General features: G+C 52.5%; 1 protein-coding gene across 1 annotated transcript in view; it reads right to left on the reverse strand.

Moving 5' to 3' along the window:
- Nucleotides 1-8,088, reverse strand: part of AP3S1 (adaptor related protein complex 3 subunit sigma 1) — a 52,800-nt gene extending 44,712 nt beyond the window's left edge. Inside the window, exons 1-3 of the mRNA XM_075601286.1 lie at nt 7,798-8,088; nt 2,982-2,995; nt 2,739-2,809 (exon numbers count right to left, since the gene is read on the reverse strand). Coding sequence (XP_075457401.1) covers nt 2,739-2,809; nt 2,982-2,995; nt 7,798-7,873 — 161 coding nt within the window. The 5' untranslated portion in view covers nt 7,874-8,088. The remainder of the gene's footprint in view (nt 1-2,738; nt 2,810-2,981; nt 2,996-7,797) is intronic.
- Between the last annotated feature and the right edge of the window lie 5,157 nt (nt 8,089-13,245).

Genomic DNA, 13,245 nt, shown 5'->3' on the forward strand with positions numbered 1-13,245 from the left:
TAGCGAGAAATTAGGGCTGAGATGTATGGAGGGGCAGAAGAGTGTAAAGCTTTAAAAGTGAGGAGGAGAATTGAGTGCGAAATGCGGGATTTGATAAGAAGCCAGGAGAGGGATTTCATGAGGGGAGATGCCGAGACAGATTTAGGAAAGAGTAGAGTGATTCTGGCAGCAGCGTTTAGGATAGATTGTAGGGGAGACAGGTGAGAGGCAGGGAGGCCGGACAGCAGGAGGTTACAGTAATTGAGAAGGGAAAGAATGAGGGCCTGAGTCAGAGTTTTAGCAGTCGAGCAACAGAGGAAAGGGCGTATCTTTGTTATATTGCGGAGGAAAAAGTGACAGCTTTTAGATACCTTTTGAATGTGAGAGAGGAGTCGAATGTGACCCCCTAGGCAGCGTGCTTGGGCTACTGGGTGTATGACAGTAATATGGAAGGAGGTAGCAGGGCCAGATTTGGGACGAAGTATGAGGAGCTTTGTCTTTGTCATGTTAAGTGATAGTGCAGAGGGGGCCCGGACAGTCAGCTGTGAACCAGCGCACGGTGCGTCATGACGCGAGGCGGAGCTCGAGCGAGAACCAAGACGTGGCCAGCAACCCGGCAAGAGCACTTGGAGACACGCGGACGCCGAAGGAGCTAAAATAATCAAAGATCCAGGTCACAGAACCCTTAGAGACAGAAACTTACCTTGTACAAAGCGCAAAAAAATGGAACATTTGTGAGTGGCACTCCTAGTGTCTGTGTTTTATGTTTTTTATGAAATGTTATATACAGTACTGTGCTATGTTATTTTTTCCTCTCATTATATGCAATGATGTTACTATCCCATGCATCCTACTGTCCTCCAAGGAGTTCTAACTCCTATCAAGATGAATTGTTAATGTGAGTTCTCATTATAATACAAGATACCTTGACAGAATTTATGTACTGCCTTCACTTAAGGGGTCCAACATTATATATACACCTATCCCCCCCCCCCCCCCCATACACCAAGGGTTTCACAGAAAGAATATTCTAGACCGAGGGCGGGCACAAGATTTTCCAGGGCGGGTCCGCCAGTTGCAGAGGCCCCGCGCTCTTCCCCAAGGAATTTAAATTAAATGCCGGGAGCATCGCTTGAGGCCTCTGCAACTTCTCCTATCTTGTCTTCAGCGACACATCGCCATGGCACGCAGCGTCATGTCACATGATGTCGCGTGACATCACGTGACCCCGCGGTCTCATTTGATGCAGAAGACAAGGTAAGGAGGAGGGAGCTAGTAGGGGAGGAAAGCAGGCAGGGGGGCGCCGGGGGTTAAAGTTTGCACCCCTGTCCTAGACCACTATTGTTATTACAGCTATTCACGGTGTCTATAAGAACAGATTCTTTCTATAATAAATCGGCCAATATTGTATGGATGATAAATTGTATTATCTATACCGTCTGATATCATACACTGTTTTTTCTTTACATATTGCACGTTGCACTTATCACTGAGGACCAGCGCCAAGGACCACTACTTCCTACAAATACTATCAGCAAGGAGTTGGACAATCCTTGAGACCTCCAGGCTGCAGGACTTCCTAACAGAGGGGGTTTACAACACCTGTGAATATTGTTTTATATTGTTGCCATCAATTTGTGTTTCTAATCTAATATAGGGTATCCCCGGTTTTGGATCCCATTCGTTATTGTACACATCGCTATATCACTGGGGGTATGGCGCTGAGGTTGTGTGATCTCCTGCTGCCAATGGCTGCTCACTTACAGCTGGGAAACACATAGTGACAGCTGCCGTCTTCCCTCGGAAATACAGGAAAACCCTGAAGTGGGAAAGTAGCGGGTTTGTAAAAGTCACCAGCTAGAAAATCTCCTAACGCAGAAGCGTCAGCACAGTGCAGACTGCGCAGAGAGCAGGTAACCAGAGTATACTGCCACTGCGGATGTAAATTGTGGTAGGTGAACATTTTGGCGTTAGACTGCACCTTAGTTTTTGAGCAGTGCACAGCACATAAAAATATCCCTTGTGAGCACATTCACATGTCTTAGGCAGGTCTGCAACCCTGCCTTTCTCCATTATCTCCTAGCATACAGTGCTCCCACTGCAGCCAGGGATTCTGGGAAATGACAGGCAAATGCAGTGTCACCTTTTGCTTCTTGTCCATTTTAACATGGACCTTTATAAGCGTATGCCTGCCGCATTACACAGCTTTTCAGCACAGCCGGAGTTAAAGGAGTGCATAGCCACTAACCCTACTCACAGACAGCTGTTGGCTCTCATCAGTGTGAGAGGTCAGAGGTTACTGGCTTTGCAATGTGATGCTGGAAGTGGCTAATATCAGACACAAAATAACTTATGGCGAGTAACAATGTGACACTGTTCGGTGGAGGGTTTTTGTCACTTTTGTACTCCCCAGAACTCATTTTGTGTCTCCGAGTAGTGAAACAATAATTACACTTGAACCTGGCAAGCCTGTTTTCTAGATTATAATGTCGCTTACAGATGTAGCTAAGCTAACTGTCTTCGGTGCCGCTGACACTCTGGGTCACGTGACTCCGGTGGATTACCGCTGCGGGGAGTCCCTCCTCCTCCCCCCCCCCCCACCCAGCACGATGGAGGCAGACACTGTCCCCGGCACCGCAGTCTTGTTTCTTTAACCGCAGCATCGCAGACACTACTTATACTTGCTAAATCTGTACTTACTGCATTTCACAGGTATGCCGGATGTCACACACAACCAACACCACGTGTTAAATACTTACAAGCCTCCCTCTAAGAAATTGCAGACATTCTCATCTCTTTTGGACACTAAGTGAAACGTTTCTCTTATGATCTCAACGTAGCATGTGCAGTGAGGCCAGCAGGACAACAGAACACTAATAACACCAAGGCTGATCTGTAACATGATGGCGAGAGAAACTGTCCTCATTGTGAACAGGGCTGGTTTGCACTGAAAGTCTGATTCAGCAAAGAAGTAAAAGAAACAAAAACAGCAACCGATTCACTTTTTGTTGTTGTTCTTGTGATCTTGTAACGTGAGAGAGAGAGGGAGAGAGACGAAGGGGGGGGGGAGGGAGAGAGAAGAAGGGGGGGGAGGGAGAGAGACGAAGGGGGGGAGACGAAGGGGGGGGGGAGAGAGACGAAGGGGGGGAGGGAGAGAGACGAAGGGGGGGGAGGGAGAGAGACGAAGGGGGGGGGAGGGAGAGAGACGAAGGGGGGAGGAGGGAGAGAGACAAAGGGGGGGTAGAGAGACAAAGGGGGGGTAGAGAGACGAAGGGGGGGGAGGGAGAGAGACAAAGGGGGGGGGAGAGAGACGAAGGGGGGGGGAGGGAGAGAGACGAAGGGGGGGAGGAGAGAGAGACGAAGGGGGGGGGAGGGAGACGAAGGGGGGGAGGGAGAGAGACGAAGGGGGGAGGGAGAGAGACGAAGGGGGGGGAGGGAGAGAGACGAGGGGGGGAGACGAAGGGGGGGGAGAGAGACGAAGGGGGGAGAGGGAGAGAGACGAAGGGGGGGGGAGGGAGAGAGACGAAGGGGGGGGGAGAGAGACGAAGGGGGGAGGAGGGAGAGACAAAGGGGGGGTAGAGAGACAAAGGGGGGGGGAGAGAGACAAAGGGGGGGAGGGAGAGAGACGAAGGGGGGGAGGGAGAGAGACGAAGGGGGGGAGGGAGAGAGACGAAGGGGGGGGGGGAGAGAGACGAAGGAGGGGGGAGGGAAAGAGACGAAGGGGGGGAGGGAGAGAGACGAAGGGGGGGGAGGGAGAGAGACGAAGGGGGGGAGGGAGAGAGACGAAGGGGGGGGAGGGAGAGAGACGAAGGGGGGGGGGGAGAGAGACGAAGGGGGGGGAGAGACGAAGGGGGGAGAGAGACGATGGGGGGGGGGGAGAGACGATGGGGGGGAGGGAGAGAGACGAAGGGGGGGAGGGAGAGAGACGAAGGGGGGGAGGGAGAGAGACGAAGGGGGGGGAGGGAGAGAGACGAAGGGGGGGGAGGGAGAGAGACGAAGGGGGGGAGGGAGAGACGAAGGGGGGGGGAGGGAGAGACGAAGGGGGGGAGGGAGAGAGACGAAGGGGGGGAGGGAGAGAGACGAAGGGGGGGAGGGAGAGAGACGAAGGGGGGGAGGGAGAGAGACGAAGGGGGGGAGGGAGAGAGACGAAGGGTGGGGAGAGAGAGAGACGAAGGGGGGGGAGGGAGAGAGACGAAGGGGGGGAGGGAGAGACGAAGGGGGGGGAGGGAGAGACGAAGGGGGGGAGGGAGAGAGACGAAGGGGGGGAGGGAGAGAGACGAAGGGGGGGGAGGGAGACGATGGGGGGGGGGGAGAGAGACGATGGGGGGGAGGGAGAGAGACGAAGGGGGGGAGGGAGAGAGACGAAGGGGGGGAGGGAGAGAGACGAAGGGGGGGGGAGGGAGAGAGACGAAGGGGGGGAGGGAGAGACGAAGGGGGGGGAGGGAGAGACGAAGGGGGGGAGGGAGAGAGACGAAGGGGGGGGAGGGGAGAGAGACGAAGGGGGGGAGGGAGAGAGACGAAGGTGGGGAGGGAGAGAGACGAAGGGGGGGAGGGAGAGAGACGAAGGGGGGGGAGAGACGAAGGGGGGGAGGGAGAGAGACGAAGGGGGGGGAGAGACGAAGGGGGGGGGAGAGAGACGAAGGGGGGGGAGAGAGACGAAGGGGGGGAGAGAGACGAAGGGGGGGGAGAGAGACGAAGGGGGGGGGAGAGAGACAAAGGGGGGTGGGAGAGAGACGAAGGGGGGGGGGAGAGAGACGAAGGGGGGGGAGGGAGAGAGACGAAGGGGGGGAGAGAGACGAAGGGGGGAGAGAGACGAAGGGGGGGAGAGAGACGAAGGGGGGGAGAGAGACGAAGGGGGGGAGAGAGACGAAGGGGGGAGAGAGACGAAGGGGGGGGGAGAGAGACGAAGGGGGGGGAGAGAGACGAAGGGGGGGGGAGAGAGACGAAGGGGGGGAGAGAGACGAAGGGGGGGGGAGAGAGACGAAGGGGGGGGAGAGAGACGAAGGGGGGGGGAGAGAGACGAAGGGGGGGGGGGGAGAGAGACGAAGGGGGGGAGAGAGACGAAGGGGGGGAGAGAGACGAAGGGGGGGGGGAGAGACGAAGGGGGGGGAGAGAGACGAAGGGGGGGGAGAGAGACGAAGGGGGGGGGAGAGAGACGAAGGGGGGGGAGAGAGACGAAGGGGGGGGAGAGAGACGAAGGGGGGGGAGAGAGACGAAGGGGGGGGAGAGAGACGAAGGGGGGGGAGAGAGACGAAGGGGGGGGAGAGAGACGAAGGGGGGGGAGAGAGACGAAGGGGGGGGGAGAGAGACGAAGGGGGGGGGAGAGAGACGAAGGGGGGGGGAGAGAGACGAAGGGGGGGGGGGAGAGACGAAGGGGGGGGAAAGAGACGAAGGGGGGGGGAGAGAGACGAAGGGGGGGGAGAGACGAAGAGGGGGGAGAGAGACGAAGAGGGGGGGAGAGAGACGAAGAGGGGGGAGAGAGACGAAGAGGGGGGAGAGAGAGACGAAGAGGGGGGAGAGAGACGAAGAGGGGGGAGAGAGACGAAGAGGGGGGAGAGAGACGAAGAGGGGGGAGAGAGAGACGAAGAGGGGGGAGAGAGACGAAGAGGGGGGAGAGAGACGAAGAGGGGGAGAGAGACGAAGAGGGGGGAGAGAGACGAAGAGGGGGGAGAGAGACGAAGGGGGGGAGAGAGACGAAGGGGGGGAGAGAGACGAAGGGGGGGGAGAGAGACGAAGGGGGGGGGAGAGAGACGAAGGGGGGGAGAGAGACGAAGGGGGGGAGAGAGACGAAGGGGGGGAGAGAGACGAAGGGGGGGAGAGAGACGAAGGGGGGGAGAGAGACGAAGGGGGGGGAGAGAGACGAAGGGGGGGGAGAGAGACGAAGGGGGGGGAGAGAGACGAAGGGGGGGGAGAGAGACGAAGGGGGGGAGAGAGACGAAGGGGGGGGGAGAGAGACGAAGGGGGGGAGAGAGACGAAGGGGGGGAGAGAGACGAAGGGGGGGAGAGAGACGAAGGGGGGGAGAGAGACGAAGGGGGGGAGAGAGACGAAGGGGGGGAGAGAGACGAAGGGGGGGAGAGAGACGAAGGGGAGGGGGGAGAGAGACGAAGGGGAGGGGGGAGAGAGACGAAGGGGAGGGGGGAGAGAGACGAAGGGGGGGAGAGAGACGAAGGGGGGGAGAGAGACGAAGGGGGGGGAGAGAGACAAAGGGGGGGGAGAGAGACGAAGGGGGGGGAGAGAGACGAAGGGGGGGGAGAGAGACGAAGGGGGGGAGAGAGACGAAGGGGGGGGAGAGAGACGAAGGGGGGGAGAGACGAAGGGGGGGGAGAGAGACGAGGGGGGGGAGAGAGACGAAGGGGGGGGAGAGAGACGAAGGGGGGGGAGAGAGACGAAGGCGGGGGAGAGAGACTAAGGCGGGGGAGAGAGACTAAGGGGAGGGATGAGGTTGGTTTCTTACAATTCCCAAGCTACGACAGTTACTTTAGCTCGTCTAAAATTACAATGTTTACAGACAATGCCTGTTTTCAGCCCACGGTTTATCTAGATAAGCATGTTTCTTCTGTGTAGTGGTCTTTGCTGTGGAATACATTGCAGGCTCCGCTGCTAGGATAGTGCTGAATAGCATCGTTTGGGAAGAATTCACTTACAGCCCATTATGCAATGCTTCCTTTGTTACTGGGCTTCATTCATTAAATAACTTAGAGATGTGTCATGTGAGAAAGCAGCAAGCAGGCTATAAGCCATTCCTAAACCACTCTGGGCATTATAGGACAAGATGAACAAATATTATGTGGACACATCAACATTATGTGGACAAGCATTTTGAACATCTTGCGAACTGTTATATCTTTTAAAGCACTAGGACGAGTTTAAGCATATCTACTACATACATTGCACGTGGAGGACGGTATACTGATATTTTGATTGCAGTTCTGAACAAACATTAGACGTTTATGTATCATTCCTAATCCTTGTCGCTACATTTAATAGAATTTAAAATCTAATAAATACCAGACTCATAACAGTGAACAGCATAGCCATGACTTGCTGCCTCCTGTGAAAGGCCCGCAGGGCGAGTAGTCCTTTTACCCTAATCCTTCCTAAAGCACTTGTGACATTATAGTTGTGTTAAGGATGGATACCAAATGTTGCGACTTTAAAGTAATGTCCCAACTTAAACCAGTTAGGGCAGCGACATGTCCAGAGGAGACAGAGACTAAAGAGAGTGAAAGGCAGACAGGTGTAACAGTGCTAGAAGAAGCATCATACAGCAGGGTTAAAGGCCCATGCTTACTAAGGGGCAGTATTCCACAATACACCAACTGAGTGGGCTGTAAAATGTCTTATGGCATAGCACTGCTAGTAAGTACGAACACAAATGTAATTTACACTTTTCCTATATTTATATCCTACAACTGTTTATTTTTTTATTTTTAAGGTCACTTTTACAGAGTGGTGGGTTACCAGTCTTAATGCTGGACCAACAGAATCAAGTGCATAGCACCGCTTAGTTACATGGACCAAAGTCTGCATCAGCACCATCAAGATGCTGCTTCACATTGGAAGCCATCAGACATGAAGAAGACTAACTTCCCCCACTCCCCTTCTGTGGGGTTAACAATTCTCTCATTAAAGTGTTTCACTAGCAATAGCGCTCGTATTTTCTTCTACTAGCCTTCCAATACCTATTATGTAAGAATAGTAATAGTAGTGCATGGTTATGACGTCACTCTCATAGAACACTAGTGTTTGTCTGTGTAGACGCTGTGATGCGGTGGGTGATTGTGACGTGTCTGTGACGCCGGGGGAGATTGTGACGCCACTCACATAGTGCTGGTAGAACTTGCACAGCCGCGGCTTTCCGTGGTTATTGAAGATCAGGATGGCTTTGATCATGATGACGTCGCGGCTGCCTTATTGTGACGTGTCAACAACTATGATTTTGAGCAGCTCGCGGGATGCTGGTCACGGGTCCCGCGTGGCTTAAACCCCTTGTCCTCGCACCGGTGTCTCTGCAGGATTCCACGTTCCAAGCAGGGATGCTTCGCCTCTCTGTCTCCCCAGCTGTCGTTTCCTGAGCCACGATCACTCGGGTCACGTGAGACCCGCCCGGACCAATGAGCGTGTTACTGGCAAAGCCGGGCGGACGCTGGCCTCGGAAGCGCCTCACGTCACTCCAGCGCGAGACCAGGCTTCAATCGCTCCCAACGGAGCGACGTGAGGGACAATCCACAAAGTGAAAGATACATGGGGAAGAATCCCAAGCAGAGAGCTATGAAAGAAGAGAGGATGCTAGGTGGAGGAGTGAATAGTAATCAGGGCTAATATTGCACACTGTACAACTGCACCTGTTTATTCTGTGTCCCTAAGGCCTCGTTCAGGGTGGCGCTGAGCGGGCAGGCGCGCTCACGCTCGCCACGATTAGACACATTGCGACAATGTGTGTGGCCAACGTGAGCGGGCGCGCCTGCTCGGCGCATAGTTGCTTGCCGAGAAAGCAAATTTGAATTTGCTGCTCGCAAAAGCGTCACGTGAGCGGTTCGCCCAATGAGGGTGAACCAGCTCCGTGACGTCGTGGCCGTGCCACCAGACGAGCGCGCGCCTAGCTGGCCATGAATCGCCCGGCCGAGCAGGGCGCAGCGCATGAGCACCAGCACGCCCGTTCCCTGCCTGGCCGAGGCCTTAGACCTAGGACATAGTAAAATCCCCACGGTTGCCACCTTCGACTGACGGTCAACCTGGAGATTTTTTTTTTTTTTTAAAATGACACTGTTGCCATGAAAAAGGGATGCTATGTAATGTCACGCGGCATCAAGTTGCCATGACAACGTGGCACCGCATGACGTCGTGACATCATGTGGCGTCTCATTGTCATGGCAACGAGCATCACGTGATGCTGTTACGTCACGTGACGCTCCCGTTGGCATGGCAACGCAGCGCCATTTGACGCAGCGCAGCCATATTGGCAGTAGTTGCAGGGGGAGATGGCGGGAGACTGCTGTTGCGGGCACTTGCTGCGTTAATGGTATATGGAATTATATATTACATCATTTCTATTATTTATAACTACCGCTGATGACAATTGTTGCAAACGGAGTCGTCGCTGATCAATATTAATTTATTACAATGGTTTATCTCAGTTTACTTTACTTGAGTTAATTTGAAATTCTAGTTGGCAAAATCTGCCTCCCCTTTTCTAAGCCCATCTTGCTTGCTGGCATCTACCGCCCCCCTAAAGCCCCTCTACAATCCCTGACTGATATCACCCAATTTCTTGGCTCCATTTCCTCTCTGAATGAGAAGAGTGAGCTGCTAGTTCTTGGGGATTTCAACTTCAATTGGCTTGACCCTAAAAACCACAAAATCCAGATACAACTCAGGTCACTTAACCTATCACAACTCATTTCCCAACCCACACGGATAAACCTGAAATCGCATAACCATTCCTTGCTAGACTGGATTCTCTCCTCAAACCCCAGCAGAATCCAATCCTCTGGCATCCTTCCTGATATTTTCAGTGACCATGCAATAGTGTACTGTGTAAGGAAAATTAAACCGCCCCATTCAAGCCCTAAAGTTCTCCTCACTAGAACATTTAAAAACTTTAACCCACAAGAGTTTCTGGATGACCTTACCAACTGCCCATGGCACAGAATCGATTTAATTCCCGACCCTGATTCTGCGCTCGACTATTTCCAATCCGAGTTCTTAAAACTCTGCGATACCCATGCTCCACTACGCAAAATAAGGGTACGGGGGGGGCCACCTTCCATGGGTTACACCTCACCTTATAGCTCTCTACCAGTTCAGGGATGCCTTGTGGAAAAGCTACAAAGTAACTGGCACTACCAAGGATCTCAATCACTACAGATGCCTGCGGAACATGTGCACAAGGCAAACAAGGCATGCAAAAGCACAATATTACTCTGACAATCTCCACCAGAATACATCAAACCCAGCTAACTTCTGGAAGGTTATCAACAATATATTCCAGCCTCCTAACTATCAACAACCAAGTAATATCACTAAGGGGGATATTACTCTGACAAACCCCACTGACATTGCAAATGCATTCAATGATTACTTTGTGGGGTGTGTCACTAACTTATTAGCAAAACACAGCCCAAACCACAAACCTGAATCTCATCCTGGGAGTACCCCTACAGTCCCACCCCCTCCCAACACTGCCCATAATTTTCAATTTGGCCCAGTACCTGAAGAGGAGATTATACAAGCGCTCCTCAAACTAAAACTAAGCAGCCAATGTGGACACGACTTACTACAATCTAGGTTCCTACGACTTGGTGCCCCAGCCATTGCCAAACCAATTGCGTCCATAGTCAACTCTATCCTGTCTGCAGGCCATATCCCTAAGACCTGGAAAACTGCCAGAGTTGTCCCAATCTTCAAAAGTGGGGACAAAAACACTGTCTCAAACTACAGGCCAATCTCACTTCTCCCAATTCTATCCAAAGTCATGGAAAAATGTGTCCACTCCCAATTAAGCGATTTCTATACCAAGACAAATTTCCATAGCCAATTCCAATCTGGGTTTCGTCCCAAACACTCCACCGTAACTACCCTGCTAAAAGTTTGCAATGAAATCCAGTGTGGAATGGAACGGGGACAACTCACTGGTGCAGTATTTCTAGATTTTGCAAAGGCTTTTGACACAGTTGATCATGCTATCCTGCTGTCACGATTGTGCTCACCACAAACCGGGACCGGACCGCGAGGCTGAGGTGGGGTTATATAATCACCGACCTTAGTCCGCACAGACTGATCCGGAGTGCGCAGTTCGTAGTCGTACGTAGCAGGATCAGGATTGGAGAAGGCAGCATCGTCGTTATTCAAGCAGAAGTTCGGCAACAGGTAGTCAGGAGTTCCCCGCTTCAGCTTAGGAGCGTGAGCGGCCTCTTCGTGAGGAGCGGCCTCGGCCCATGACGCCGGTCTCAGCAGGAGGAGACAGCAGGCTGGCCGAAGTACACCGCAGGGCAGCGTCGGGAAACCAACGCTTCAGCACAGAAGTCAGGAACGGGCCCCCGCATGGGACTAGCAGGCAGCCTCAGAAAACAACGCTTCAGCAGAGAAGTCAGGAACGGGCCCCCGCATGGAACTAGCAGGCGGCCACAGGAAACAACGCTTCAGCAGAGAACTCAGGAACGGGCCTCCGCATGGAACTAGCAGGCGGCCTCAGGAACTAGGGATAAGAACTAGAGAAGTTAGTACACCAGGATACAAGCCAGAGCGGCTTGTGGCAGAGACTGTAACGTCCGGGGTAGGAATTATGCTCGGCACTGTTTCAGTGCCAACACCCAGGGTATAAAGGGCGGAGATCCAATCACAGGAGGATTGTGTGTGAGCATTCCTCCAATGATAGGGCACAGAGCAGAAGCTGCAATGAGAGACAGCACATGTGCCATTGATTGCCAGAGGAAGCTTGCAACTGCAGATGTCTGCAAGGCTATAGTAAAAGCCAGGAGTGGATTCCTTACAGTACCCCCCCCCCCCTTTAGGTGAGACCTCCGGACGAACAAGGTCCATCACAGATTTGGGGGACATGGAGTTGTTTCTAAACCTCCTTAGGCGAGAGGTGGTGTTGAAAGCCCATGGTTTGTTGGGATTCCTTACAGTGCTCCCACCACTGGGTGAGAAGCCTGGGTGGGCAGGACCATTCATAGGTCTGGGAGACATTGAGTTGTTCCTGAAGTGTCTCAGGCGAGATTTAGGTCCAAAATCCAGGTGTACATTGGCGAGTGCCGCAAAGAACAGTGGTGGCACTGCGGTTTTTGGTACACGGGCAATGGGACCAGGGAACTCCGGAGTAGGGACATCAGAAGGGCAGCAGCCAGGTGTCCGGTGCATAGTAATAGTCCAAGAATACGGAACACAGGACACTGATTGTCGGACAAAAATGACATTGGGGAATTCGGTGCAGACAATGGCTTTGGTGGAATCACCAATTAGCATACCTGATTAGCAGTGCGGTTCCTATCCTACTAATTGGCCTCATCCCATGGGTTAAAGATACCTTTATATGCCTGCGTACTTCTCACGTTTGTGAGTATTCTGAGCACCTAACCACAGCCATTTATCACACAAAGTTCACACAATACTGCACCATAAGTTTGTTGTCTTTCTTTATTTTCCACATGATTTGCGCTTCTTGGTGATTTTCACCCTTCACTTGCCTATGAGGATTGAAAGAGCAGTCCTGCATCAAGTCACAGCAGCATTGAATACACGTGGTTGTACAAGTATCACTGTTTATTTTCTTATCTATTTTAACACTGTGGGTTTATTTGATGTTGATTTAAACCATATACACTGAGCGCCACATTTTGATAAGTTTATACACAATTTGGTGGAATCAGCATGTAAGAAGTTGCGAGAGTCTGTAGCTCCCAAGGAATTCAGGGCGGTGGTTAGCGAGGGTATTGGGCAGCGGGTTCACTGCAAGATATTGGAGCAGTTGTCTTGATACGAACCAGGCTTGTAATCCCAAGCAATTCGAGAGAGCTGGTAGTAGTGTTTACGTAATTGTTGGTTGTGGTACATGCAGTTGCAGGATCCGCCTCCTTTGGCCTCTGTAATTTTGGGGGAATCAAATCCGAAGTTATGGCCTTGGCGAAGGGCATAGTAAGCATCATGGAGACAGTAGGGGATAGCACGTCCAAACTCATAGTGGGACTATCAAGAACAGGGATGGACGCTTCAGGCAAAGCAAACAGGTCCAGCATGAGTATCTTCGTCCTAGAGAATGAAGACATGCAATCCAGAAAGGACACAGAAACCTGCACGTAAAGACTCTGTTTGAAAGGTGAGAAAACAGATCTTATCCGAGAAAGCAGGAATCCAGGTAAGCGGTGCAACCAGCTTAGGAATAGAAGTCTTGGGGTTAACACTGGGTACCTCCAACAAAGAGAAGGAAAACAGAGAACTAGAGCTTGGCTTAGGAGTGGAGGTCCCAGGTACCCAGGTCTCGCCTGATACTGTGGGAGAAGAAATGCGAGATATTACTGTTTTAAACATAGGGTTCTTAACATCGGTGGCTCCAGGCACCTTCCTGAGAGGTAACCCAAGTTTTGTAACAGGACAGTCAATAGTAAGTACCCCAAGTATTGTGGGAGACACAGGGAAATATAAGTCCATTTTAAAGACAGGGTCTTTTGAAAAAAGAGACACAGCGGGTATTACTGAAAGTTCCAAATGTGATACCCCTGAGTTCGTGGTAGTAGACATACAGTCAGTAGTGGATACCCCGAATA

The sequence above is a fragment of the Ascaphus truei genome, chromosome 1 (assembly GCF_040206685.1).
Source record: "Ascaphus truei isolate aAscTru1 chromosome 1, aAscTru1.hap1, whole genome shotgun sequence".
Classification (NCBI taxonomy): domain Eukaryota; kingdom Metazoa; phylum Chordata; class Amphibia; order Anura; family Ascaphidae; genus Ascaphus; species Ascaphus truei.